This window comes from Melospiza melodia, chromosome 29, assembly GCF_035770615.1.
Source record: "Melospiza melodia melodia isolate bMelMel2 chromosome 29, bMelMel2.pri, whole genome shotgun sequence".
Lineage (NCBI taxonomy): Eukaryota > Metazoa > Chordata > Aves > Passeriformes > Passerellidae > Melospiza > Melospiza melodia.
Window position 1 is genome coordinate 5,027,627 of NC_086222.1, and position 27,490 is coordinate 5,055,116.

Consider the following 27,490-nt stretch of genomic DNA (forward strand, 5'->3'; position numbering starts at 1 on the left):
TGTGAAACACCAAGAAGGGACCTCTAGAAACATCTCTCCTTCCAAATCCTTGGCTGCAGCTCCCTGTCCTCCCACCTAGCATGGAAATGAGTGGGATTGGATTAGACCTGATTTTTTTTTTTTTTTTTCCCTTTTCTGACTGCCACCCATGCAGGGCTGGGCAGGAGGTGGCCAGGAGCATCGCTGGGGTCTGCCAGAGCCTTTGTAGCAGCATTGCTATTCTACACAAGTTAATTCCTCCACAACAGATCGATGGGCACACGGGGCTGGGAGGGGAGCGGGCAGGAAGATTCATGCTTCCTTGATTTCCTCTGGTTTTCACATGCTCTGCTCCTCCTGGTGCAGCACGACAGGGACTGACCATGGGATGCAGCAATGTCCCACTGCCTGCTGGGCCAGATGCTCCCACCTCAAACCAGCAGGAAAACACCTCCAAATGCCCAGCAAAGCCACACCTGTCACCGTGTCCCTGTCACCACAGCAGAGCACCGAGCTGGTGGTGGCAGCAAGGCATTTATTTCAAAGAGCAATCCCCGCTCCAGGGGCAGGGCAGCAGGAATGTCATCAGCACAGTGGGAATGGAATCTGCGCATCCCAAAGCCCACGTGCCCCTCTCCTGGGGCACCCCTGTATTGGCAAGGCACCTATCAAGGGACAGGGACATCCCTTGCCACCAGAGTGGCTCCCAGCTCTACAGGGATGCACTCATGGCAGCTCTGGGTGATGGCACGCTGGGATGATGGCACATTGCTGTCCTCCCTCCATCCCCAGAGCCAGGATTTGTCCCCTTTCCCATGAAGCCTCCCTGACAGAAGAATCCCTCCTGCTGACTCACCCAAGCTTCCCTTTGTTCTCCTCCAACACCAGCGGCCACCCAGTGCCAGGGCAGAGCACCTCCATCCTGGTGCGGATCAAGATCCCTGATCTTTGCCCAAAACCCTGTGCAGGCCCCCACAAGAGCCTCTTCTCACAAGTGTGCAGAGCACCCACTCAGCTGCTGCCACCCCGAGTGTTTCACTGCCCAGACCCCCAGTAACCCAAACCTCTCCCTCTTTGACAGCAGGATTTGTTGGAATTCTGGCACTTGGGAGAACACAGCGATTCAGGAAAGAAAAGGAGCTGCTACTTTTTTAAGCCAAGCTCAAATTCCAAAGCAAGACACTGTCCTCCATCTCTGCCACCTTTTCCAGCCTCTTCTCCCAGTCGTGCCATGACACAAGACAAACCCAGAGAAATGGCCACAACACAAATCCCACCCTCTCAGGAGCTGGGAAGGGGGACACAAGTTTTGGCATCAAACAACGGAATTGCAGAAAAATTCCTGCTGAAATTCCTCCCGGGGCTTTTTCTCCTGCACTGGCTCGGCCCCTCTCCACGGGCTGGCCCAAAGCAGGAGTGCAGTGTCACCGCACACGCCCAGCTGGCCCCGCAGATGTTGGTGTCACCTATGCAAAGCTCCTGAGGAGCAAAGTCGCTCCCGAGCATGCCGGAGTTGCAAGCGCCGCTTCCCAGCGCTGCAATTAAAACCTGGCTTTTGATTTTTAATGTCCCTATCAAACATCCTCTGGGATGACTGCGCCCATCTGCTGCGAGGACAGGGACGAGTGTTTGGGCATAAGATGTCCCAGAAATAATGCTGAGCTGAATTACGGATTCCTTGGCAGCGCCTGGACCCCTCGGATCGCTGCTGCAGGAGGCAGGACCCTGGTGCAACGCCCAGCCCCCATTTCTCCCCTTCCCAGGGAGGGAACGCTGCCAGGGAGCAGCAGCCCCTGCCTCTGGAGCACGGGGGTTTTTAAGGAACAGAGAATTAACCTGCCCCGTCCCGCTCTTCCCAATTCCAGCAGGTCTGCACCTGAGATAAAGGCACAAAGCCACACCAGGGGGTCACCAACTCCCCCTTTCCCCAGGCTGGGGCGGTCTGACACGAGTGAAGACACCCCAGGAGCAGAGCAGGATTTATCTGCACCGAACGCAGCTGAAGCGCCCGAGCCACGGTACCGACAGAAGCAATGGAGCCCCTGCCTCGCACTGCTGTGGGGCAGGACGCCAAAAGGGAGCACAGTCCCTTATTTTTCATCCCCCAGTAACTTTCCCGAGCACAACTGGGAGGGCTGAGCCCAAACCCAATCCCCCGGCACTCCAATCTCTGAGCTCGCTGCCCGGTACCATCATACCACCAACCGGCACGGAGCATCCCCCGCGGGGAAACTGAGTCACGACCCCAAAGTCACCACGCAAGCGAGACCCCCCGACCCCCCAAGCCCCCGTGCAGCTGCTCCTACCTGAGCGTGGCGCTCTCCCCTTGCCGCACTGTCACGTTGTCCATGGCTTTGGGGAAGGTGGCATCTCCGCTGCGCACGGGCACTCCTGCGGGCACAAGGAAGAGCAGCCTGAGACAGAGGACGACCAGGCACCTCCAGGGCAGGGCCAAGCACCCACCGACCCCCATCCTGGGCAGCGGGGACTTTTCCAACAGGCAAAAAACACACCCGACAAGGCGAAAAGGGGGAAGGGGTGGGTGGAGAGGAGGGATGGGGGGGAGCAAAACCACCGGGGCGAGCGCTGCGGAGCTCCACGGAGATCAGGAGAGCCCCCGGCAAGGCTGGCTGCGAGCGCTGAGCCTGCCGAGCGGCATCGGAGGGAGTCCCGCTGTCCTCGGGCGAGGGAGGAGGACGGGAGGGCCGGGGGGAGGAGGAGGAAGAGGAGGAGGAGAAGTGGCAAAGGTGCTGGGCGAGCCGGTTCTTCGGGCAGCAGTCCGAGGCTCACTTGGGCGAGGAGGCGCCGGGGGGGGCCCGGCTGTACCCCGCTCCCGCACGCTTGTCCCGAGGCGGGGGCAGTCCAAAAACCAGTAAAAACCCCAAAAAACACCCCCGAGGCGAGCTAGCAAAAGGTGTCCAGACGCGAGAAGGCACAGCGAGCAAAAGCCTTCGGGGTGCCCTGCAGCTCCTCTCCTCCCGCCCCGCTGCCGGGGGACTGGTCCAGGCGGGATGCAGGATGGGGATGCGAGGACGGCGGGATGCAGAATGCGGGGATGTCAGGCTGCCGGAGCCCCTGGCTGGCCTCAGCGGCGGGCGGGGGGGACGCGGGGGGGCGGCGGCGGCGGCAGCACCCCGGCCCCGGCCGGCAGCATCCCCGGGGTTGTCATGGCAGCGGCTCCAGCGCTGCCCGGCGCCTCGGCTCCCGCACGGCCCGAGCCCCGCACACGGGCGGGCGGCAGCGCGGGCGGCAGCGGGGCGGGATGCGCGGCAGGACACGCACATTAACCCCCGCCGCGCCGCGCTCTGCGGGGGGATGGCCAGACCCCCTTGCCTCCGCTCTGCTCTCTCCCCCTGCGCTTACCTGCGTCCCGCAGCCAGCACCGCACAACTCTCCCCTGTGCCCTCCTCTACCTCTGCACCTTCCCCATCCCAGGCGGCTAAGTCACCGTGCAAGAGGGGAAACTGAGGCACGGGTGATATCCCCCCCCTTCCCCCCCAGCCAGGTGATGATGAGGAGAGGCAGGAGCGTGTCCTGCTGGTCCCCTGCACCTCACAGACACAGCGTGAGCTTAAAGTGGCAAATTCCTCCCCAGCCGCAAGCACGGTCCCCGTGTACTTTTTATCAGCTCATAATTTAACAAATATCACATTTGCTTATGCCGAGTAATTCCTCCTTCCCTCCGCTAGTGGCTAAACACATTAATATTTCCAGGCACAGTTCCATGCTGGTAAAAAGGTGCTGGGGAGCATCCTCAGAGCACAGAGTCCTGGAGGCAGCAGTGAAATCACAGCTCTTGGGGTGCTGCACCCCTCAAAGCCCCCAGCTGTCACAGCCCAGCCTCAGGGAACAGCAGATCTCCCCCCTTGCTGTGCCCAATGCCTTCCCTGCCTTGCCTTACCCAAAAATCCTCCCTCCATTCCCCCACCGTGTGCTCAGCAGCTTTTGCACGGCACCGACGTGGGGTTGTGGGGTTTTTTTGTTGTTGTTTTTGAGTTTGCTGCTGGCAACCTGAGCTGGATTCAAACTGGTGACCTAGATGTGAAAGGATCCATAGCCCGTTACTAATCCCCGGAGTCTCCGAATCCCCTGTAAACTACTGCTTAATTCACTAACTGTGCTATTTAATCTCTAAAACATTATGAGCTGTGCCGGGCAGAGGAAACACTCCATCAAATAAAGCTTTATTATTATTGTGCATGCTGGCTGGTCATACGAGAAGGGGATTGCTCTGCAAGTCTCTCTACTTTTTCCTTGTCTGAAGGTTCTGTGCTCCTTGAATTTAGCGCTGGTGGGACGTGCTGCCTCCAGCCCTGTGTTTTCCCAGAGGAAAGGGCAGCTTTCCCCAGCTCTTGGCACAAGGACTTTAATCCCCGCAGCGAACTCGCCTGTCAGAACTGGCAAGGGAGGGGGGAACGCCGCATTCAGCGGATCCTTTGGGGCCACAAATTACATGGGAGGGGTCTCTGAAACCTCGCTGCGCAAGGAGAGACCGTCAGAGGCAGGGGGAAAGGCTGTCCAGGGCTGTGTCATTGCATCGGGGTGTACAAGACAGCGAGGAATAAAACACAGCAATCCTGCTGATCGCTGCAGCATCCAGGCACCCCTGGCAGGATGGGGACCCCGCTGGGATACCTGCAGCACCATCACAACAAGAGCTCGCTCTTTGTGGGGCCGCTCCTTTGAACGGGCAGAGACCAACTCCTGTGTCAGCAAAAGCAGAGGGATTCCAATAACCACAGCCAGTTAACCTTTTAACACGGAATTCAGCCCCGCATCGCCAGGAGCATCTTAAATTACCAGCGAAAAAACGCCTCCCTGCACTGAAATCATGCGAGGCTGGGGCAGATGTGACCTGCAGAGCTGTTCCAGCCCTTGCCAGGGCTGAATTTGGCCCACTGTTAGGAGATCATCAGCAGCATTGTTTGAAAATCCCAAGGAATTTACATCCAATATGCTCCTGCATACTAAAGCCCGGCAGAATCCCTGGTCTCCCTCCCTCTCTTGCATACATACAATGTACATATAAATCAGCCTGTCACAGCTCGTCTCTTTTCTGACAGCTGTAATTGCTTCGGACTATAAAAATATCTATAGACAATAAACACAACGCGGGAAAACAGCAAAGAGAAAACCAAATCAAGGTTCCTTTAAATAATTCAGTTGCTCCAGCAGCAGTGGAGCCAGCAACTGAGTCCAGCTGTGAAGGTTCAGCAGCTAGAGAAAGAGAGCTTTGTAGCCTTCTCTGGGGATGAGAGAGTCTTTTTTCCTTCATTGGGTTTTGACCACAGCAGCAGCAGAGTTTGCTGCACACGGGCTGAGCCCATCTGAGCACCAAACAGCCTCTCGCTTTCAGCTTCTTCCCTTTCTTCCTACTCAGGTGAAAGTGTTTTTTTTTTTTTTTTTTTCCTCCTCGTTTCGAGCAACAGGCAGGAGGCAAACAGAACCAAGCACAGCACACACTCGAGGTGTGTCTTTATCTCACTGCTCTCCTTTCCAGCAAGGCTAAAGGCCCCCCTCTCCTGGCAGAGACCACAAACAGGGCAGCGGGAGCAGCAAGGGCTGGACAGGGTGGGAAGTGATGCACGACAAGGATGGAGCCAGAAAAAGGATTTTCCCCATGGGAGGATGCTGAAATCCTGGATGGAGAAGGGTCAGAAGGAACAAGCCCTGTGGGTTTGCTTCCCAAAGGAGCATCTCTGTGGATAGCTGGGGAGGAGGAGGTTCAGAGGCAGAGCAGGGAGCAAATCAGCCCCAAAAACGTCCCACAGGGAAGAATGATGGCATTTGGATCGCTGGAAGGGAACCGATTCCTTCTGCAAGGACCCTCCCAGCAAACACTGCCCCGATCTCGGGCTTTTCATGCAGAACCAAGCCCTAAGCAGCTAATCTGCAGATCTGGTCCCAAAGGCCGATAATCAGATGCAAATTCGCAGTTCAAGTTCCTCTATCAAGGGAAACAACAACATTGCTGCATTTTCTCCTGCTTCCTCCCAAGTATCCAGCACGACTTTATCTTGTACTTTATTGTAGGTCCAAGTTAAAGATCCTCCCATCCTACAGACCTGTCTGCAAACCTTTATCCATACAATCCTACACCTCCCCACACCAATGGATTTCATTCCTGGAGAACAAAAAACTACTTTCAATAAGTAGGTCATAGCGAGGCAATTCTGACAGCCAGATTTTCCTTTTAATTCCTTTTTTCCCTTTTCAGGGAGTTGATAGATGGCAATCTATAGCCCCAAAGTGGAAATTTATTTTTAATCTGAAATGGCCAAATATGATCAGAAACGTAATTTATGCTCGAGACACTCTCGTTCCTTCCAAATGAAAACACGATTTTACAACGCCAGCCGTGCTATCGCATACCACATTATTCTCCAATAAGCTCCGAGTTGCACAAAAAGTGCTTAATTTCCTTGGCATTAGTCAGGTGAATGACACACGAGTCCGGGGGAGCTTTTCTTGAATAACTGCTGAGCTCTCGGTGCCTACAGCCATTCACCAAAGCCACAAAGGACGCGGGGCTCTAACTCCGCTCGCTGCCTCATTTATCCCCTCGTTAGCCGTGGCCCCAATTAAAGAACAATAATTGGGAGCCTTACTTGGCCGGAGCCGTTCGGAGCCCTTCTAGCCCCAAAGGCATTCCCATCCGAGCTGGAGGAATCGCCTCTTCAGGGCTGTTTCTAGGGCAGGTTTTGGAATGCAGGCAGCATCCTCATGGGCGCTCAATGCCTCTCAGGCAGGGACTCCCAGCACCCTCCTCTCGGTGTTTAAAAACAACGCAGGAGACCCCATTAATCCCTGCTAGAGATGCTGTTAATATTTAACTGCAGTTTAGATAAACTTACAGTAACCATCCTATTAAATTTAAATAAAATGTGCTTTTGGGAGCCTTCCCCTGAAGCCACGCTGCCCTGCTCTGCCTGCACTTTGCACCAAGTGCCTCGCAGTAAAAAAAAAAAAGGAACATTTTGTTTGCCCTTTAAAAAACTGCTGGGCTCGGGTTTGTCGCTTGCTCTCGTCGTGCTCAGGGACTTCGGAATTTTCAAGCACGAATTAACTCCTTCCAGGGCACCCCAGGCTGAGCTGCAAAGCCTCAGCCAAGGGGCTGGAGGGGCAGGTGACATGGAAATAGATGGAAATCTGTCCCAAACTGGTCCTGCAAAGCCAGCACAGGGCTGAGCTCCCTGCACCATCTCACCAGGTAACCCAAAGCATACCCAAGGAAAGCCAAAATGCCCCACAGAGAACTGCCAGCACTAAAACACAGCAGCATCCTTGAGGATACTCAGTGAGAGGAACAGTGGATTTGTCTTTCCAAACAAGCTGTGGGTCTGCTGGTAGATAAAACCAGCACTGGGAGAGAAAAGAAACAATGGGAAGGATTCCATTGATTGATGAATGGAATAAGATATTGGCTTTTACATACTTTAAATTTTAGGTTTGCTGAAAAATTAAATTGAACACTGAAAGATGAAAGAAACAATGGGGAAGAAAACACCCTAAATTCCAAAAGAATTAGAAATTTAAGGGGAGGGTTATACATTAGAGGGGAATCTTTGGTGTCAGGTGTATCAGGGAGTCTGAACCTCTCAAGTACCTCAGCCAATGGGGAAAGAGAGAAGGGAAATTGGGATAAAAAGGAGGCTGCATCCACCAAAAACTGGAGAGATCCCAGGGGATGCCCCATGGTCTCTCCCTTTATTCAAATAAAGTAACCGGACTCCTCTGTTTCCTTTATGGATATCAACTTCTGGTGTTTGTGGATTCATTTTGCCAACACTCAATATCTCATCCCTGGCAGTGTTCAAAGCCAGGCTGGATGGAGCACCCTGGGACAATGGAAGGTGTCCCTGCCTGTGTCAAGGGGTGGGACTGGAGGAGCTTTAAGGTCCCTTCCAACCCAAACCATCCCGGGGTTGTTTGTGCATTGCAGAGGGGCCAGGCAGTGCTGCAGCTGGGATCAGGAGGGTGCAGAGCAGCCCTCAAGGCCTCACTTTTCCCTTTGGGTTGGTCCTTTCCCCCCACAGCCCTCAGTGTCTGGGCCTCTCACAGCAACCCAACCAGGCACTCACATTTATGGAGTGACACCTGTGCAGGTCCAGGCTCCAGATCAAACATCTAAAAACTGATCAAAGAGCTACCAAGCCACGCTAGCACAGTGAGAATTATGAACTGGGATTGATCCTTGGTACAAATCAATATTGATTTCACATAAATCTGTTTCTCAGAGCTTATGCTGCTGTGTGAACAGCCCAAAGAACTCCTTTGATACAGACTCTGCATCCCCAGCAGTGTTTGATTAGCTCAGGTGCCAGGGACAGTGATGACGTGGGATAAAGCCATGTCATTACCCATCTAATGGCATTTGATAAGTGTGTGACATTAACCCAGAGCTCTACCACTCAATCCCTGCAGTCAGTGAAAAGGGGAAAAAGCTGAATGAGCTGAAAAGCAAAGCCAGGCACTCCTCAGATCTCACCATGGATATTTGAGAGCTCCAGCACGGCTCCCTTAAATGTGAAAACACAATGTTCTACCCCCTCTGAGGCTCTGCCCGCAGTCTGGGGGCTCTGTGCTGGGTAACTGTTTGGAAAAGCAGCTCCAGGAGTTGCTGCGCCTCCTCGTGGGATGGTCCCAAGGCAAACACACTGAGCCAAGCCTTCCCCAGCCCATCTGGATATCACACACAGCCTCAACTGCAAGGAGCAGCAAAAAGCCTGCCTGGTTCACCCCCTCCAGCTCAGTTTCCATCCCCAAACCCTTTCTGAGCAGAAAACTGCTCAGTCCCTACAGAACCAGGAGAAGCAGACAACAGGAGAGGAGCACATACCTCAGTTTAGACGACCACATGCAACAAAGAGCAAACACTAAGAGCAGAGCCCCTAAAATCCCTCTTTTCAAAGCACTGATTGTGCTCAGCTGTGCTGGGTGAAAGCCCAGCCCACTGCCAGGTGTTCTGCATCCTTGGAACGAGCCTCTCCTGATCTCCCTATTGCCTGCACCTGCCTCCACACCGGGAGCAGCCACCTCCAAACCAAGCTGTCCTTCCTGAGTCCCCATCAGCTGCTGCCCAAAATGGGCTTTTTCCCATTTTCACCTCAAATCAGCACCCATCTTTTGCCAGCCTGCTTCCCTGAAGCTGCCAAATTGCTGGAGTGCATTCCTTGGGAAAAAACTCCAGGCTCGCCGCCGTCTGCCTGTATCAATTTGAGTTTTGCCACTGGTCCTCTGACCCTCACTGGCTCTCTGCATCCAAGAATAATATTAATAATAGTCATGCCATTAAGCGAGATGCTTGGTTTGAATTTGAAGATTTTGAGAAATGATCTCATAAATTTAATTCCCGGGGTACCATCTTTGAGCGTTAACAGGCACAGTCGCCTCTGAATTCTGGGAAATGAGCATAATTACATGGAGATCGACAAGGCACAAATGCCAAGAATTCTGTTAACCTTTAATACTGCAAAAAAACTCTCCCCTTGTAATTATCTCTTTCCTTTGTCTTAAATGTTACTGATGAATATTTAGTGGGATAAGCAAATAAAAGGAGGCTGAGGGGTGCAAGGAGGTGCAGCTCCCTGTGGGGTAAGTCTGAAAACCTCACAGAATCATTGTGGGTCAAGGGAGAATGGGAGCCCAGGTCACAAAACTCCTCCCTGGGACAATCACACCCCTGTGGTGACACACAGACATGACAGAGCTGGCAGAGGGGAATTTGAGTTACTCCAAAATCCATATTAATTCCCAGCAGTGCTGCAAATGCACCTTTAGCCAGGTCAGTGAAGGGTGATCCCACAGTGGGATGGGTTCAGGTGCCCTTTCTCCAAACAGAACTTTGTCTGGGAATAAAACTTCCCAGGTAAAAAACACATCACCTTTCAAACACATCCTCCCTAGGGCTGCAAATGGCACTGCCCTCTTGCTGCACATGGAGCCTGATGGAAAGAAGATTTTCTCCCGGTGTGAACTGCATTAATATCTGTCAGAGCTCTGGCATTTCTGCCTATAATGATGAAAAATATGTGCCGAGAATGCGGGGTGCTCTCAGCATCGCCTCCCTCCCCATGAAGTGAAATTAGAAGCAGCTGCTCCTGCTCCCGTCCTCTTCACAGCCCTACAACATTATCTGGGGAAGATTATTATTTGGGAGATGGCGTGGAGATAAGGGAGCGCCGCGACCCATCCGTATTCCAGCGGTGCCCTGCTGCAGACAGGGCTCAGCTCTCCCCTCCCCGCAGCTGCAGCCCGGTGGAAAGGTCACTCTCCTCTTAATGCCGTTTCAGAGCCACCGCTGAGGGAACAAGGCAAGGGAAAAGGCACATCTCCCCCAGTGGGTGGAGAAAATCCAGCTCTGGCCTGGGAGGAGTGAGCCAGCAGGAGCTGGTTGGGCTCGACCCACCTGCAATGCCAAACGCTTGCAGAGCATTGTCCAGGAGCTCTGGAACGGCTGAAGGAGCTTCCTGCTGGATTTGAAGGTGCTGCTCTCCACCACACCCCAACAGCAGCTGGACCTGATTTGGATGGGCAAGGAGGAGAGGAATTGCAGCACGCCCCTGTGCCTATCCCAAAATATTGGGGGGCAGAGGATATCCCAGCTGTGAAAAATGGATGTGTTTTATGATTGGCTTTTCGCAAATATTCAAATGAATGTTATATGTGTTGTGTTAGAAAGTGATGCTGTATTAATTCTCTTAAGTGGTCTGTTAAATATAGATTCAGGTTATAAAAATTGTTAAAATAGAAACTATGCTCTGTAAGAGACTTTTTTTAAAGAAAGGACTTGCACTGAGATAGCAGCCCCAGGACACCCAAATCTTTCAGAGAAAAAGAATTTATTGCCCTCTTATCAAAAGAAACAAACTTCTTCCTGCATCGAAGGTGCTGTCAGGATTCAGAGGAAGAAGTTGAGGATGACCAGACAGAATCCTGTGTTTGAATGGAATTTATGCATCATGTATGAGGTGTATGAATATGCAACAGGCTATTGGTTTTAAGGGTTAATGCTTTGTAAACATGGGTCCTTTTTTGGGCTCCTGCTGCCCAGAAAAGGTACCCGGACATCCGTAACTCTTTGTTTCTATTGTCTCATATTGTCCTAATTCAAATTGTCCAAATTATTATTACCCTAATTGTATTACTATTTTTTATAACCATTTTATTACTATTAAACTTTTAAAATTTTAAAAACAAGTGATAGGCATTTTTCACACCAGCCATGAGTGTTCCAGCCCCAGATCCCAAATTAAGCAATGCTTTTTGGGCCACTGAGGCTGTGAGCTGGCCCACCCAGAAGCCCCAGAGAGGCTGGAGCAGTCACAGAGCAAACTTTCCTTCCAGCCTCAAGGCCAGACCTTTACACATTCCCTCCTCCCTCACTCCAGGAGGAGCGAAGCCAAAGCAGGATTTATTCACAGAAGATTGGAGAGAAAAATGAAAGAGGTGAGTTCATTAAGTCCAACACCTCCCTCTCCTGGAAGGGCTCTGCTCTTGGAGAGGGGAGGAACAGTCCCGGCCCAGCAGCAGGGCTGTGGGCAGCAGCGAGGGCTGTAAACCTCCCTGGGAGAGGTGACACCACAACCACCTCAGACCTGGGATCTCACTGGCTCCAGCCAGCCCCTCAGCTGCTCCTGACCTCAGAAGAGATGTTTGCTCTCCTCCTTTGCCTTTTCCGTTTCCCTTTCCCTTCCCCTGCCTTCCACTGGAGCGAGGTTTCTGGTCTCCAAGCTGCTTTTATGCCCCTTTAAAAGGTTATAAAAGCTGTCTTTATATTCCAATAAAGGGATGTAAAAACAACCTTTTTTGCCGTTCAATAAACGCGGTTAGCTTTTCCCCCTGTTAATACCTTTTTGCCTCAATGCCATGTGAACGTGTGGGCTGCTCCAGGACATCAGGGAGGACGGGATTTGGGCACCACATCCCGAGGCAGGAGACAGCAGAGCATCCAAAGGGAGAAGGAGCAAGGGGCTGTGCTAGGGGCACCCAGCACCCTGCTGGAGGCAGCTCTGATGCCAGGCAAAGACAGGCAGCATCATCTGAGCTGCTGCCCAAAGAGGAGAGAGATGAGGATGCAACCTCAGTGGATACCGTGCTGGTGCATTTACTCCAAAGAAAATTCCTCCTGGAATCAGGTGTGACCCCAAAAAGGAGAGAGATGAGGATACAACCTCACTGGATACTGTGCTAGTGCTTTTACTCCAAAGAAAATTCCTCCTGGAGTCAGGCGTGAGCTCAGGGAAGGACTGTGCTGTGGCACGAGAAAAATTCAAGGGATGAACTATAAATCAGGGGGTAAAGAGCTGCCCAGAAGGGTTTTTCCTCTTCTTGCAAAGGCCTGTGGATGTAAGGGATGATGAACTGCAGCCACCCTGTCCCCAGCCCTGCACAAACCAGCAGCTGCAGCACTCAGGGCTGTGCCACATCTCTCCTGGGTGACAAGGGACACGTCACCTCACCCTGCACTGCCCACCCCTGCTCTTGGCAGCACCATTTAGACCTTACAGGCCACGGGTCAGGAGTTGTCCTGTCCAGAACAACAGTGGCACAGGAAGCCTGACAGGTCCCTGCTCCCCGTGCAGCCTCCAGACACAGCTCTAATTATTATTTACCGTTCGTGCAGCCATCCCGTGGCTCGCAATCCGTCTTTCTCAAAAGCGTCCTTTTCCTTGGAAGAGGATCTAAACCTGTCCTGCTGCTCGTCCAACAGCCTCTCCAGGCATTAAAACAAGGAGGTTTATTATTTTTGGTGACAGCCTGTTCTGCAAGGTGAACACAACTGGTATGAATCAAACCGACTTGGATTTCATACATCATCCCCCAGCAGCACCAACGTGAAGGGCAGGAGGGGTTTGGCTGCAGAGTGCAGAGCGAAGCAGGGAGATTATTGGTGCTGATCTATCAGTGATGGGGAGCCTCTGGGGTGCTGGTGGGAGAAGAGATGTGAGTCTATAAACAGGGCAAGATGGAGAGAGCAGCTACCAGGAGCTGGAGTGGGATCCTACCAGCAAAGCAGTGGGAACCTTTCCAGCCGTGTTCCCACTCTCTGACCTCATTTCTCCCCTTTCTGCCCCTACACAGGTACTGTGGGATGGGGACCAAACTCTGAGCAGGGCAGATGATCTTGTAATAAAATCCCAGAATGGTTTGGGTCAGAAGGAACCTCCTACCATGAGCACCTTCCACTGTCCCAGGTTGCTCCAAGCCCTATCCAACCATTTCCAGGGCAGGGTCAGCCACAGCTCCTCTGGGAAACCTGTGCAAAGGCCTGACCACACCCACAGTTAGGATTTTTTCCCTAATATCCAATCTAACCCTGTCCCTGGCCGAGGGGCTCCTTGCCTCCACCACACACCCTGTCCCAGCTCGCTCCATCCCACCCAGGCTGAGCCCTCCCTGCCACCTCCAGCTAATTAACCCAGCTAATTGCCTTTGCCAGGTTCCTTTTCAAGGCAATGGGAGAATGATGAGGGTGAAGGGAGAGGGTGAGCATCCAGAGCTCCCTGGGGAGCTCAGAAGCATTTACAGTCCCTGGCACAGGAAAATCCATACTCATCATGGCTCTGGGAGGCAGGGCTGCCCTCCCACACTCCTATTAGCAATTCCCAATCATCTTTTATTAGGCCTGCATTGATTTGCTGCTCATTTCGGTGGGAATGAAGAACTAAGAGCCTCAGCCTGGCCTCAGCTGAGGAATCCAGGCACAGAGCAGATGGAGCCAGAGGAGATCTTGGGGGATGCAGCCCTGGGTTCAGCAGAGCTGTTACACAACAGAAGCAGAGCTGTCCTTTCAAAACAGCCTTTCACATGCCACAAACTGGGAAGCAAATGAGGAAAAGGAATCAAGGGCAGGAGGGCCTGAGCCTCCCCCTGGTCTGTATTTAGGGTGCTCTTTTCTTGCTGGGGAAGGGAGCATTGTCTGAGAGAATTCACCTGGATCCCACACTCCAACCCCCATCACTACAGAGCAGCTCAGGTCAGTTATTACTCCCTGGGAGAAGCAGTCTTCTAACACTACTCCAGTTTCCAAGCCAACATTTCCATGAAGCTTGTGAAACACAAATTCTGTTAGGAATCATCTGAATATTTTGTTCTAATAATGCCATAACACCAGCGTACCCATTAGCACATACACAGAAAGGAGTATTTGAATATCATAACAAAGCAAATTTACAGTCATTTTTTTTTCCTCTCCTGGCAAAGGCATCACTGCTAGTTATCAGTTTCCAACTGTTTGCACCACAGCTTTTCCATGCATGTCCCTGCTGTCATCAAACCTGCTGCTCCCTGCACCCCGTGTCCTGAGATAACCCGAGATGTGCAGCTATGGCTACAAAAGGGCCTCACAGCCCCCGGGGAGAGAAGGGCTGAGAATGACAGGGTGGCAGAGGAGATGGTGGGAGATGCAAATCTGAAGCTGTGTGAGCCGCAGATAAATTCCTCTGCACCCAGCAGCTCCCTCATAACCCATCACAACATCTACCTCATCCTATCCTCATCACCCTCAACACCCACCTCATCTCATCATAACACATCACAACAACATCTACCTTACCCCATCCTCATCACCCTCAACACCCACCTCATCCCATTATTGCTCCCACCTCACCCCATCCTAGCACCCACCTCATTCAATCACAGCATCTACCTCATCCCATCATGGCAACACCTTACCCTATCCCATCACAGCACCCACCTCACCCCATCGTAATGCATCACAACAACATCTACCTCACCCCATCCTCATCACCTCAACACCCACTTCATCCCATTATTGCTCTCACCTCATCTCACCACAGCACCCACTTCACCCCATCACAGCATCTACCTTATCCCATTATTGCTCTCACCTCATTCAATCATGTCATCCACCTCATCCCATCATGGCAACACCTCACCCCATCCCAATGCCCACCTCATCCCATCCTAACACATCACAACAACATCTACCTTACTCCATCCTCATCACCCTCAACACCCACCTCATCCCATTATTGCTCTCACCTTATCCCATCATGCTCCCACCTCATCCCATCATAATGCACCACAACAGTATCTACCTCAACCCATCCTAGCACCCACCTCATTCCATTATTGTTCTCACCTCATCCCATCATGCACCCAACTCATTCAACAAGGCATCCATCTCATCCCATCACAACATCCACCTCTTTCCATCATGCACCCACCTCATCCCATCCTAGCGCCCATCTCATCCCATCATGCTCCCACCTCATTCAGTCGTGGCATCCACCTCATCCCATCATGGCAACACCTCACCCCATCCCAATGTCCTCCCTATCCCATCACAGCACCCATCTTATCCCATTATTATTCTCATCTCATCCCATCACAGCACCCACCTCATCCCATCATAACACATCACAACAACATCTACCTTACCCCATCCTCATCACCCTCAACACCCACCTCATCCTGTTATTGCTCTCACCTCATCCCATCACAGCACCCACCTCATCCCATCACAACATCCACCTCTTTCCATCACAGAACCACCCCATCCCAGCAGACTGAGGTGGAGGACGCACTAAAAAGCCACCGTTTTGTTTCATTTAGAGTTAATTATATGTATTTTTTAATGCCCCTGCATTTAGCAAGCCAGAGCCGCTCTCTAAAACACCGCAGGAAATCCGAAGCTGGGAGAGCGCATTCAGAGGAGAACAGCTCACGGTGCCTGCGGTGAGGCGGATGAAAGCCGAGGGCTGCACCCTTGGATGTGCCTCACTTCAGACAGAGCGGGAGGAAATTCAGACACTCTTAAAATTCTGCCCCAGATCTGCCAGCACGGAAACTTTCCCTCTGCTTTGAACCAGGCAGCTGGATTCTCTCCCCGGGAAGCGGCTGCCTCCAGGCAGTGTGCAGGAGGTGATGGAAGAGGGTTTGGGATATGGGCAGGGTCCAGCACTGCCTGGGGGGTGGCCAAGGTGATGTTGCAGGAGTGGCTGTCACCCACCCAGGCGATGCTGGGGCTGTGGCACACAGGATCCTGAGTAAAACAAGAATAAACCTTGCCACCAGGAAACAAAGGCTTGCTTCTATGCGTGTGTTCTGATGCCAGTTACAAGCATGTAAGGAGCAAATTGGGTCTGATCCAGAGGGTCTGAGAACAGCAGCTCTTCAGCATTGACTCAGACCTTGCTTTACTTAAGGATCCACGGCCCATTTTCCCCCCTCCTTGCTTTTTTTTCTCTCTGTTTACCTCCAGGCAGTCAGGGAACAAGGCAGGGAGATGAAACCTGGAACCCCATGAGACATGAAGTCCTGTAAGGAACGTGCTGCTGAATTCCCCTTTCCCTGCCCATCAGTCGATGCTGGTGTCACACAGCAGACAGAGGTGCAGGAATTTTGTCCCACACTGAACTGGGTCTGTCACAGCCCTCGCTGGCACCCGCTGTGCTTTTTGCCTGGCATCAGTGCACAGCTCACAACCAGAGCGGGCCAAATCCCTCCCTGGGGTAGCTCAGTTAAAGTCAATGATGGCACACCAGGGATGAACCTGGCCCACTGGCCTGAGCTGGAGTCCACACAGGTCCAGCTGGCAACTCACAGGCAGCAGGAAGGATCCCTGGCACCGGGAGCAGCGCTGGGAGCTGCGGTCAGCATTTGCGAGTGGGAGACTCAATAAACCCAGGGCTAAGTAAACCAGATCTGTAATAAATAACAACCAGTGTTCCACCTCTTCCAAATGCTGCAGAGATCCGCCCAAATTGTTCTCCCAAGCCCCATGAGTGGTGGGGACATTTCATTAGCCCTGTTACACTGACAGGGAAACAGGCACTGGGAGCCTAATAATAATAAAAATCCATTATGTTACAGGGCTTGTTGTGTGTCCCAAATAGCAGCTCCAAAAGGCAGGGAAATGGCTGGGCTGGTTTTACTGGAGTCAGAGGGATGGAAATGTGTAAGGAGGGTGGTAATTAGCTTCAGGTCACTCATCAAGATGAAGTTTGCTGAGTGGTGCCAGCAGGCCACATCCAGGCTGGGCTGAGGGGCTCGAGGCTGCAAGCAGGATGGATCAGGGGAAATGCTGTTCCACAGCTGCTAACTGAAGGAGAGTCAGAGAATTCAGAGAATCCCAGAATCATTAAGGTTGGAAAGGCCCTCCAAGATCATCAGGCCCAACCTGTGACCAACCCCCACCTTGTCACCAAGCCCACAGCACTGAGTGTCACGTCCAGGTGTTCCTTGGACACCTCCAGGGATGGGCACTCCAAACCTCCCTGGGCATCCTCTGCCAATGCTCAACAACCCTTTTCATGAAGGAATTCCACCTAATGTCCAACCTGAACCCCTCTGGCACAGCTTGAGGCTGTGTCATCCTGTCCTGCCCCTGTTTCCTGGGAGAAGAGGCTGACCCCACCAACCTGCACCCTCCTGCCAGGGAGCTGTAGAGAGCGAGAAGTCCAACCTGTCTGCACCTGGGCAGAGGCATCTGCAGCAGGTCAGATCCCTCTGCCCACTCAAACTCATGCCAACAGACCCCAGGGAGGTCCCACCAAAACTTTAATGTGGCTTTATGCTGAGCTTGCGGGGTGTGATTGCCCAGCAATTGTGGTGTGATTACACCACAGCTCTGCTTCCCACACCTGCAATTTTCACTCTACTCCTACAACTTCAAGGCTCCATGGCTGCAAATTAATTAAAGTGTAAGTGCAAAATCAGTGGTGCCGCTGAATGTTATAAATACCCTTCCATGGTGACCAGGAAGCCAAAGCCACAATTTTGGAGATGGAGGTAATGTTAAGAGCTGAAATGTAGTGAAATTCCAGTTATAGGGACAAGTGGGAGGTGGTGAGGTTATCTAAAAGCTTTACCATGGCGTAATTACACTGTATTCATCAGGTAATTACAGCCCTGCTATTATATACTACAACTCTCCATTCCCTGCCTAATCCCATGAGGTAGATCCAGAGGAATAAAAGGCAGCAGCAACAGACACCTGACTGCTGCAAGAAGGAATGATGGACGTGGACTGACAGGCAAAGCAAAAGGAGAGGGGGTAGGAATGGAAATGCTCCAGGTACCCAGAGCAATCACTCACACCCAGTGCAGCCCCAGGTGCATTCCCACTCTCTGGTGCTCCTGGGATTCAAACCACAGAATGAGCAAGAGCCAGACTTGGCTGCTTGGGATCTATTGAGGAGGTAAAAGCATCCATCAAAAGCCAATCTGCTTTAGGAAAGCAGAGAAAGAGGTTACTCCGGATTAATTTTTCACTTCCAAAGCTTTATGGGGAGTTCTGGAAGTGTCAGGTCGCTTCAATATTTTCTGAACAAGAAGCTCAGCACTGGTTCCAAACTCCTCTGTTTGGATTGTCAGGTAATTTGTACCCAAACATTTCAATTAAAAATTTCTGTTGGCTCATCTGTTTGGGTTTTTCCTCTGGGGAGAGAGATGGAGGACTTGGAGGTTTTGCTTATTTCCAAATTTCTGTCATTTTGATGCTTCATAAGCTACTTTAGGGTTGAACAGGGAGGGGAAAACTTAAGAACCCATTGCAGGGAGAGCACCCAGCCCTGGCTGAGGGGTGCATTCATCCCTACAACCCTTCCCCTGTGGCACATCTGGGTATCCCAGGGTCCCCAGGGCATTTCTTTCTGGTAGCAGGGCACTGGTGGAATCCCATCCCTGGAGGGATTTAAAAGCTGTGTTAAGCTGGTTAAGTGATGGGTGTGGTAGTGCTGGGGGAAAGGGTGAAATCAGTGACCTTACAGGGCTTTTCCAACCTAAATTACTCTATTCTATTCTATTCTATTCTATTCTATTCTATTCTATTCTATTCTATTCTATTCTATTCTATTCTATTCTATTCTATTCCATTCCATTCCATTCCATTCCATTCCATTCCATTCTTCTCTCTTTTCTCTTCCATTCCATTCCATCCTATTCCATGATTTCCAAGGCTTTCCTCCACCCAGACCAGCTCAAGGTTCCTGTTCCACAAGGCTGGGTAAACACTCGATGGATTAAATCCCACCCTGCTCCATGGGGTCCCATTTGGAGCTCCAGTGTTTCACGACCTTATTTAACACTACCCCATTCCCAAGGCAGCCCAGCCCAGCCCTGATGTTCCTCACAGGTCTCCTACTGCTCCCTCCTTCCCCCTGATCCTGTTTTCCTGCTGCTATTTGCATTCATATTTCCACAGCAGATGGGCACAGGAAGGGAGGTACAGAACTGTATCCATGGTGGAGTCCAGCAGGGTCTGGAATAACCCCAACCCTTCCTGTTGCACAGCAAGGAAAATGAAGACAATTCCCCTTTGGTGCTCCCAAAACATTTGCACAGAGCAGACGTGGGCATGGAAATACAATCAGATGGGACACAAACTGTGTTTGTGCTGGATTTTTTTGCTGGGTTTGTTTTTTTTTCCTTTTTTTTTCTTTGTTTTAAGTCAAGCTGGACCAAATTCTTTATCATCTGCTCCTGCAGAAGCCGTGCAGGATTTGTGGAGCCACAACGAGAGAGAAGGAGCAAATCCCTGTGGGATGCCAGAATGCATCCCAAGGGAGCAACTCACGGAGTTGCATCCACATGGACTGGCTCTAATCCCTCTGGGTGCAGTTTCATCCACTGAAATCCATCCTCTGCAAGGTGCCAGCACAGCTGCCATGGGAAATAAAGGCTGAGCCATTGCTGGAATGATCTTACAGGAATGATCCCCATCTCCATTAGGGGCTCAGCTAAGCCATGGAGCCTTAAAGTTGATTATACCTTTCGTTAGGAATGACTGAATGGTGTTTTAAAGCTGGAAAATGAACTCGCAGCTAAGAGGAAACACTTTCTTGGCGAGGCCGTAGAGTAGGTTCCCCACGGAATAGATGCAGCTGTGAGAGTCAAAATTAAATTGATATTAGAAAATTTCCTGAGGGGGAAAAAAGTCATCTGGTGCCTGCAGAAATGGTATCATGCAGAGAGCTCACTAGGAAACGGAAAGCTGCTGAAACTCAAATATATATGTGTGTGTGTGTATATATGTATGTCTATATATGTTTAAATAAAAAAGAAAATATCCTCTAACTTCCCCATCTCAGCAGAAATTTCGAAAAAGTGAAATTTTCAGGGAATAGATTATTTTTTTCCCCCTTTTACCTAATGCAAGGACATTCCAGCTAACTCCTAGCTCCTGAAAGAATCATCTGTGTCCTGTAGATGGGACAGAATATGGCAAGTTGCTTTCCACTGGGTTTTAGGGTTTGGGGTTTTGGGGTTTGGTGCTTCCCACTGCCTCCTAGCAGATCTCCCTGGCCAGCAGGGACAACTCCTGTCCTAGCATCAGACAACTAAACCACTGAACTCCTTCCAGGCAATCACCTAGATTTACATTTGCCCAATGGAAGATAAATTTCTCTGGATAAAAGTTAAAGGCACCCCAGGAATTTTGCAATAAAGGCACTTTCTGTGCAGAAATGTACATTGATGGAAGACCGATGGGCTCTGACCAATCTGGTCTAGTTGAAGATGCCTCTGGTGACTGCAGGACTTTGGATTAGGTGAGCTTTAAGGTCCCTTCCAACCCAAACCATTCTGGGGTTCACAGCCAGAATTCCAAAGGTGGCTTTCTCCATCTCCATATCTGCTTGGGAATGGGCAAATAGAGCAAAGCAAAAGGATGCAGATACAAAAGTGTTGTCTTATATATTACAACAGTTCTTCTATTATCGTTATGGTGCAATGTTGCTTTATATACCAAGAGTTCTTGTTGTCTTATATATCCAAAAGTTCTATTATCATTATGGTGCAAGGATTCCATGCCCTCAGAGTTTCAGACCTCCTCAACGTTTCTCGTAGGCATCTCCTCTGATCACTGACTGTTCCTGGTCCTTGCAGCAGCCATCTGACCTCTCTGACTTCTCTGTTCTTATTGGCTACAGGTGTTGCCTGTTATCATCCAGCCTGCTCCTAATCTTTAGAAATAGGGTCCAGCTGCAACTCGTTGGAGGATAAGATTACATTCTACATTACCCATACTGTGTCCCTCTACACAAAAGCACAGGCGGAGACAGGAAAATCCCTCTTACATTGGCCTCCCTTGTCTCCCTCGACACAGACAGAGCACCAGGAGCCTGCACATTTCCCTTTGCACCCACGGGGAGAGCAGGGACAGCTCCAGCCACATCCACGTTGGGAACCTTCGGATCAGATTAACAAAAAGCCGCTGATGGTGACAGTTCCTCTGCTCCTCCCATTGCCTGCTCACAGTTCGCTCTAACAGCCCCCAGGAAGGGACACACATTCCTTTGGCGTTTATCCAAGGAAAGGTGGAGGCTCCGTGGGGAGCACAGCCTGGGGGCAGCTGGAAGGGCACTGCCAGTGTCCCCACCCTGCGGCATTGCTCCCAGACACAGCACTCAGCCCAGCCCAGGGACACATTCACAGCCCTGCTCTGCCTCAAACACCACCTCTGCCTTACTTTCTTAAATAAAAGCTTCCAGCATGGCTGGGTCCCTCCAGGAATGATTCAAAGCTCCCTGCAACACAGGGCCACCCCTCCATCACCACAACCCAGCACAGCACAGCACCAGACTCCTCCAAAATTCCCATTGGGAGAACCTCCACTGCTCCAAATTAGACCCCTGCAAACCTTCGCTTTGACCTCTAAAATAAAAGCAGTCATAATGAAGATGAGCTGGGTTTGTTAGCTGGCAGATTCCAGATGTATTTCCATATTTTTTTGTGCGACCTCAGCATCTCAAAACTGCTGTTCACCCAAAGCCTGGATTCCTCTGCAATTGCACAGTGCCCGTAACATTAAAGAAAACATCAACTCTGATGAGACCACTGAGACCTGCAATAAAAACAGGAGGGCTGGTTGTACCACACACACCTGCTGCCAGCATCCTCCTCCACACCTGACTCCTGCTCTCCAGGCTGGAACCCAAAGGGGTCACAACACCCTCAGCAAGCCCCACACCACCCACCTGCCTCTGACTGAGCAGAACCATTGCCAAATCAGAACCCAGAGGATGGAAACTCCAAACATGTGTTCCCAGAGGCAGCTTGTGAGAATCTGCAAGGTAGCAGGGATGGAACGAGGTCAGAAAAGGAAAAATCAGTGGCAAAGAGGAGCCAAGACCTCGAGTCCAGGCTCTGAAAGGGAAGATAATAAAAAGACATCATCCCTTGGCAGGCAGTGAATCGTTGCTGAAGCCCGAGGATCACAGACAGCCCTCTCATCTGAACAGAGCAGTCAAGTGAAGACATTTCCCAGCCATTAAGCCGAGCGATAAAGCACCCGCGGTAAAGCCAGGGAAGTGGAATTTATCATGGCACCGTACAGATTGTAGGGCCAGGAGAGAGCTGGCTCAGGTCAACAGGTTGACCTCTTGTGTTGTCTAAAGATCCTTGCCTTCACCACCTCCATTAACATCCCATCTCTGCGCTGTGGCCGGCGCCAGGGCCCCCTCCCTGGGGACTCCCCCCCTTCTCTCCTGCCTGGGGGGCACTTTCTGAATAGCCAAGCAGAAAAAATTTCCCTTCCTTAGCTCCAGGCCATTAGTGCTTGTCCTACCACCTTTGGAGACCAGGAATAACTCCTTTTCTTCATTTCCGACATTGCCCAGAAGGTCTTTAGAGATTGTGATCCAATCCCACCTCCTCAGGAGGTTTCTCCTCCTTTGCTAGGCCATATTTTAGGGCTGGAATTGGTCAGCCCAGCCTTGTGATGTGCCTGCTCTGAGAAGTCACCTCCGCCTTCCAGGGAAGGAGTTTCATCCTGCCAATGACATTTTTTTATTGCTCAAATCTGCACAGGGATCATCCTGCTCCTACCACCCAGCAATGCAGCTTTAAAGTCTCTGCTTCCCACAGAAGTTGTGGCTGCCTCATCCCTGGAATTGTTGAAAACCACGTTGTATGAGGCTTGGAGCAACCTGGCCCAATGGAAGATGTCCCTATCCATGTCAAGGGCTGGAATGAGATGAGCTTTTAGGTCCCTTCCCACCCAAACCATTCTGTGATTCCTTTATTCTACAAAATCCTCTGTGGTTATGGTGTTCAATAAGGAAATAAATAAATTTTGAACAATGCAGCCACTAAGAGCAATTTGGGGCAGTCAAGGATGGCAAAAGTTCCTCCCAATCCCTGTGATCTAAGATCTCAGCCATTCAACTCACATCAGGAAGGTTTTTGTTTGGGATCGATGACCTTGTTTAGACCAAAACCACCCAAGCCCAGCAACCTGCAGCACAGAGGATGTTTTCTTGCTGTTGGTTGGCTGAAGTTATTCTCATTTATGCCTTTTTCTATTTGCTAGCAGAGACAGCAGAACAACCATCGGGAAGACAATTCCCAGGATGATTTCTGCCTTGTATCAGAGGAGCCAAAACGCGCAGATGAAAACTCCGCAAATGTTTTGCAAGGGAGCAGTAGCCCTTTTGAAGATGGCTGATTTCCCAGCACAAACATTTCATCCAGCCCTCAGAGTTCTTTGCAAAACAGTTTGAGCCCCACAAAAACACAACCAACAAGAAAACCCAAAAACCTGTCAAAACATTGTGAAGGAGACTGAATTTTTCTGTTCATTTCAAAAGGAACCGTCAGCACCCAGGACCAACAGACTGGTGGGTGCATAACAGTGCATGGAATCCAGGTATTTGCCTTTTCTGCCTCCTCCATGCAGGAGCCAAGTGGTTGCAGTGCTCCATATTGGAGGGACAGTACAGGGTCACCTCATCAAAACTCCAAAATCAAACAACCAACCTTTCTGTACCCAAAAAGTGCAACCCAAAAAAATGCTGAACCCCAAATATCATAGAAATCCAGAATGGCTTGGGATGGGAGAAGCTTTAAAGCTTGGGACATCTTGCACTATCCCAGGGTGGCCCAACTCTGTCCAACCTCACCTTGGACATTGTCAGGGATGAGGCAGCCCCAGCTGCTCTGGGCACCCTGTGCCAGGGCCTGCCCACCCTCACAGGGAACAATTCCCAATTCCCAATATCCCATCCAGCCCTGCCCTCTGGCAGTGGGAGCCATTCCCTGTGTCCTGTCCCTCCATCCCTTGTCCCCAGTCCCTCTCCAGCTCTCCTGGAGCCCCTTCAGGCCCTGCCAGGGGCTCTGAGCTCTCCCTGGAGCCTTCTCCTCTCCAGGGGAGCACCCCCAGCTCTCCCAGCCTGGCTCCAGACCAGAGGGGCTCCAGCCCATGGATGATCTCCACGGCTTCTCTGGACTCCTCCAACAGCTCCACAACCTCCTGCTGTTGGGTGCCAAAAGCACAAACAAAAAAAAACCCCAAAAAAAAACAAAAAGAAAAAAAAACAAAAAAAAAAAAAAAAAAAAAAAAAAAAAAACAACAACCAAACAAACAAAAAACCCCAAAAATAAAAAAAAAACAAAAACAAACAAACAAAACTTAAAAAAAAAAAAATTTGATGCTGTGCTGCTTTTTCCTCCCTGCCTGACGGCTTCCCACCTTCTCCCCTTCCCTTCTGCAGCCTGTCCTACTGTCCCCAGGTCCTGCTGATGCCCACAGCCCCTCCTGGCCCCTGGGCATGTGGATGGAGCAGCACGGGGGATGGAGGCTGTGCAGGCAGCACGGGGAGGCTGTGCCTGTCTCGCCCCGTTTCCTCCTCCCCACCTGGCTGCTCACCCAGCTCCTGCCAGGAGCAGCGATGCGAAGGCAGCGCCGGATGGATGGGCAGCGCCCGGCAGCACAGCACAGACGCTCCCAACAAGATCCTGGGGGGCTGCCAGCCCCAGGCCCGAGTGCTCCCAGCTATTCCTGGCACCCCATCCCCTCACCTGGCTTGCTCGAGCACCAGGGTAGTGCTGGGGCATCATCGTTCTATAGGAGCAACAAAATCAAACCACCAGACCATGCTCAGCAGGAGGAAAATGGATGTTACCACACGCTCCCAGCTCACTTGCCAAAAAACCAGGCTAAAACCAGGCTGATGTGGCCCCAAGCTGGCAATCCCTCCTATGACTAGCTCTAGAAGTGACCTGTCCCTGTGCTGGCACAGGTTTAACATCCAAAACAGCCTGCAGGCGCCTAAGAAAGCACATGAACCCCTCCTGCATCCAAACCTCAGGAGACACCCGTCCCAAGCTGCTGCCCATGCCTCGTTTCTCTGCACTCCAGCTCTGGTTATAGCAGCCAGCTGGGAGGGAGGGATGCAGGGAGCTGCTGCTTCCCAGCCAAGCCAGAACTCAGCTCTGGTGCTTATGAGCATCCCCTCCCCGTGGGAGGATCCCTACCCTGGGTGCTGCAGGCTGCGGGATGATGGGATGCAGCAGCTAATTTGCACTAATGGTCCCAGAAAGGCAGGGAGAGCTCTCCAGAGGAGAACACACTTGAGCAATAACCTAAATAGCTCTGCGTTTCCAAGCAAAAAGTCCTTGAGGAGGGAAGAGAGGCCCTACAGTTGAATATCTCTCCCCACCTGCACCGAAACTTGGCTGGGGATGTTGGAAAAGAGCTGCCCAGGCAGGGAAAGACATCAGATCTGCAATGTGAGCAGCAGCTCTTGGAAGAAGCTGGACCATGGCTGGATGTCCAGTGCTGCTTTCCGTGCCTGCTTGGACAGACTGAGGCAGTCCTGGAAGAGCCCAGCCTGGAGCACATTTGGCTCCATTGCCAGCCCAAGGCAAAAAAGTCAGCCCATCTGTGCTGAGACAGGTTGATATAGAGGGTGAAATGCCTAAGTAAAATTCCACAACAGGGCATTAAAAAGATGTAATAAAATATACACGAGTTATTAAATATTGTCATCAAGATGAATCATAAATCAGAGATTTTATGGTTTCTGATTATAAATTCCATTTATTCTGTAAGCGTTTAAAGAAAGAAAAATGGAGATTCAGTAAAGATTTAAGCCCAGCCATGATGCTGCTGATATTTCACTGTTGCTTGTGGATGACACAGCTAGGGGAGCCCAATGTTGGGCGCACAGAATGGTCAGGAAGGATCCTCTCGTGCCATGAAAAATTCCAAGATCCTTATGGACACCACTACAGAGTTCCTGTACTGCAAAGTCTCCTCCCCACCTCCCTTCTCACCTTGTTTATGGGTTGTAAGATGCAGCTGACTTTTACAAAGAGAGAAATCATCATTTCGGGGAAGGGAAGGCTAAAACCAGAGCGTGTATGTGGGAAACACCTTTTCCCCTCTTCAAATGCCAAGAGAAATATCAAAGAAATTGCTTTCTTGGAAAGACTCAAGGGTTCAAATAAATTGTCAAGTTCTGGGTGCCAGCACTTCCCTCCTCCTGCCGTGGCAGCACCGTGAGGCTTCCCCTATAGTGATGCCACCACAAAGAAATGTCAGGAGATATAAGCCTTACAGAGATTTCTACAGAAAACAGGCAAAGGGACAGCCCATGCCATCCCATTCTCAGAAGGATCTCAGTCCAAGCCAGCCTGAAGCTATCAAAACCCTGCTCTGGTATTCTACAAAATCCTGAAAACCTTTGGTATTCTACAGGCGCAACCCAGGTGTGTCAACAGCCCTGGCGCTCTCTCAGCAATGACTATTTCCTCCATTTAATGCCCATTCCCGTTTGTCAGCATCACAAAACAGTGCTAGATTGTTCCTTGTCCAACCCTAAAACAGGTTGACTCAGTCCCCAACCTGCATTTTTCAGTTAAGAGAAAGCACACACCTGATGTACGGCTTTGCATGGGCTGTTTCCGTTCACTTTAATCCATTCACCATCCTATTACAGTTCATTTCCAGGGGAACCAGAGCCCACGGACACAGATCCATAACCCCAACCATTAAATCCCATCTCTCAGATAGGCTGGGTGGAAGCTGGACCACAGGGCAGATCCTGTTTAATTAGAGCTCATAAAACCAGCTCAGTGCTGCACCGGGGAGTGGGGCTGATTTGCAGCTGCCTTTAAAACGGAGCGGGGTTACTGCTTCAGCAGTTTTCCCAGCCAGTTTTATGGATGCAACAATAAAGCCCAAAAAAAAAAAAAAGGAAGAAGTTTTCATGCCAGGAGTTTTAGTGCTGAAGCATCTGATAACGTGACGGCAGCTTGTCATGGGATGGAGGGAAGGAGAGCACTGGGATGGGAGTGGAGATGTGGATGAGCTGCAGGAGGGAGGCAAACCCAGCCTTGATAAGCCACAACAGCTCCTCAGCGGGGAGATAAGACACGTTTAAAATGAGCTGTGCCGTATTTCCAAACAGCCTGTGTGAAGGTTTATGTCTGGCCAGATGAAGCAGTGATGGGCTGCCAGGATGGGGTTTATGAGGTGCAACAAGGAAGGGATGCCAGGAACCTTGGCTGGGGGAAACGTTGGGATGTACAGAATCCCAGAATGGCTTGGGATGGGAAGCTCATCCCATTCCATTCCCTGCCATGGATAAGGACACCTTCCACTGTCCCAGGTTGCTCCAAGCCCCATCCAACCTTGGCCTTGGACACTTCCAGGGATGGGGCAGCCGCAGCTTCTCAGTACAGTCCTCCCCACCCAAACAGAGAAGGACTTCTTCCCAGTATCCCATCTAAAGCTACTCTCTTTCATGAAAACAAATTAAAT

At 51.1% G+C, this 27,490-nt stretch overlaps 1 protein-coding gene across 4 annotated transcripts in view; it reads right to left on the bottom strand.

The window, feature by feature from the left end:
• LOC134430666 (protein CEPU-1) overlaps positions 1–27,490 on the bottom strand; it is a 394,229-nt gene that overhangs the window by 147,242 nt on the left and 219,497 nt on the right. For 2 of the 4 annotated variants that reach the window (XM_063178489.1, XM_063178487.1), the window contains exon 1: positions 2,286–2,681. In XM_063178489.1, coding sequence (XP_063034559.1) covers positions 2,286–2,452 — 167 coding nt within the window. In that variant the 5' untranslated portion in view covers positions 2,453–2,681. Of the gene's footprint in view, positions 1–2,285; positions 2,682–3,880; positions 3,915–27,490 lie in introns of those variants that run through there. The other 2 variants (XM_063178490.1, XM_063178488.1) reach the window with 2 other exon arrangements.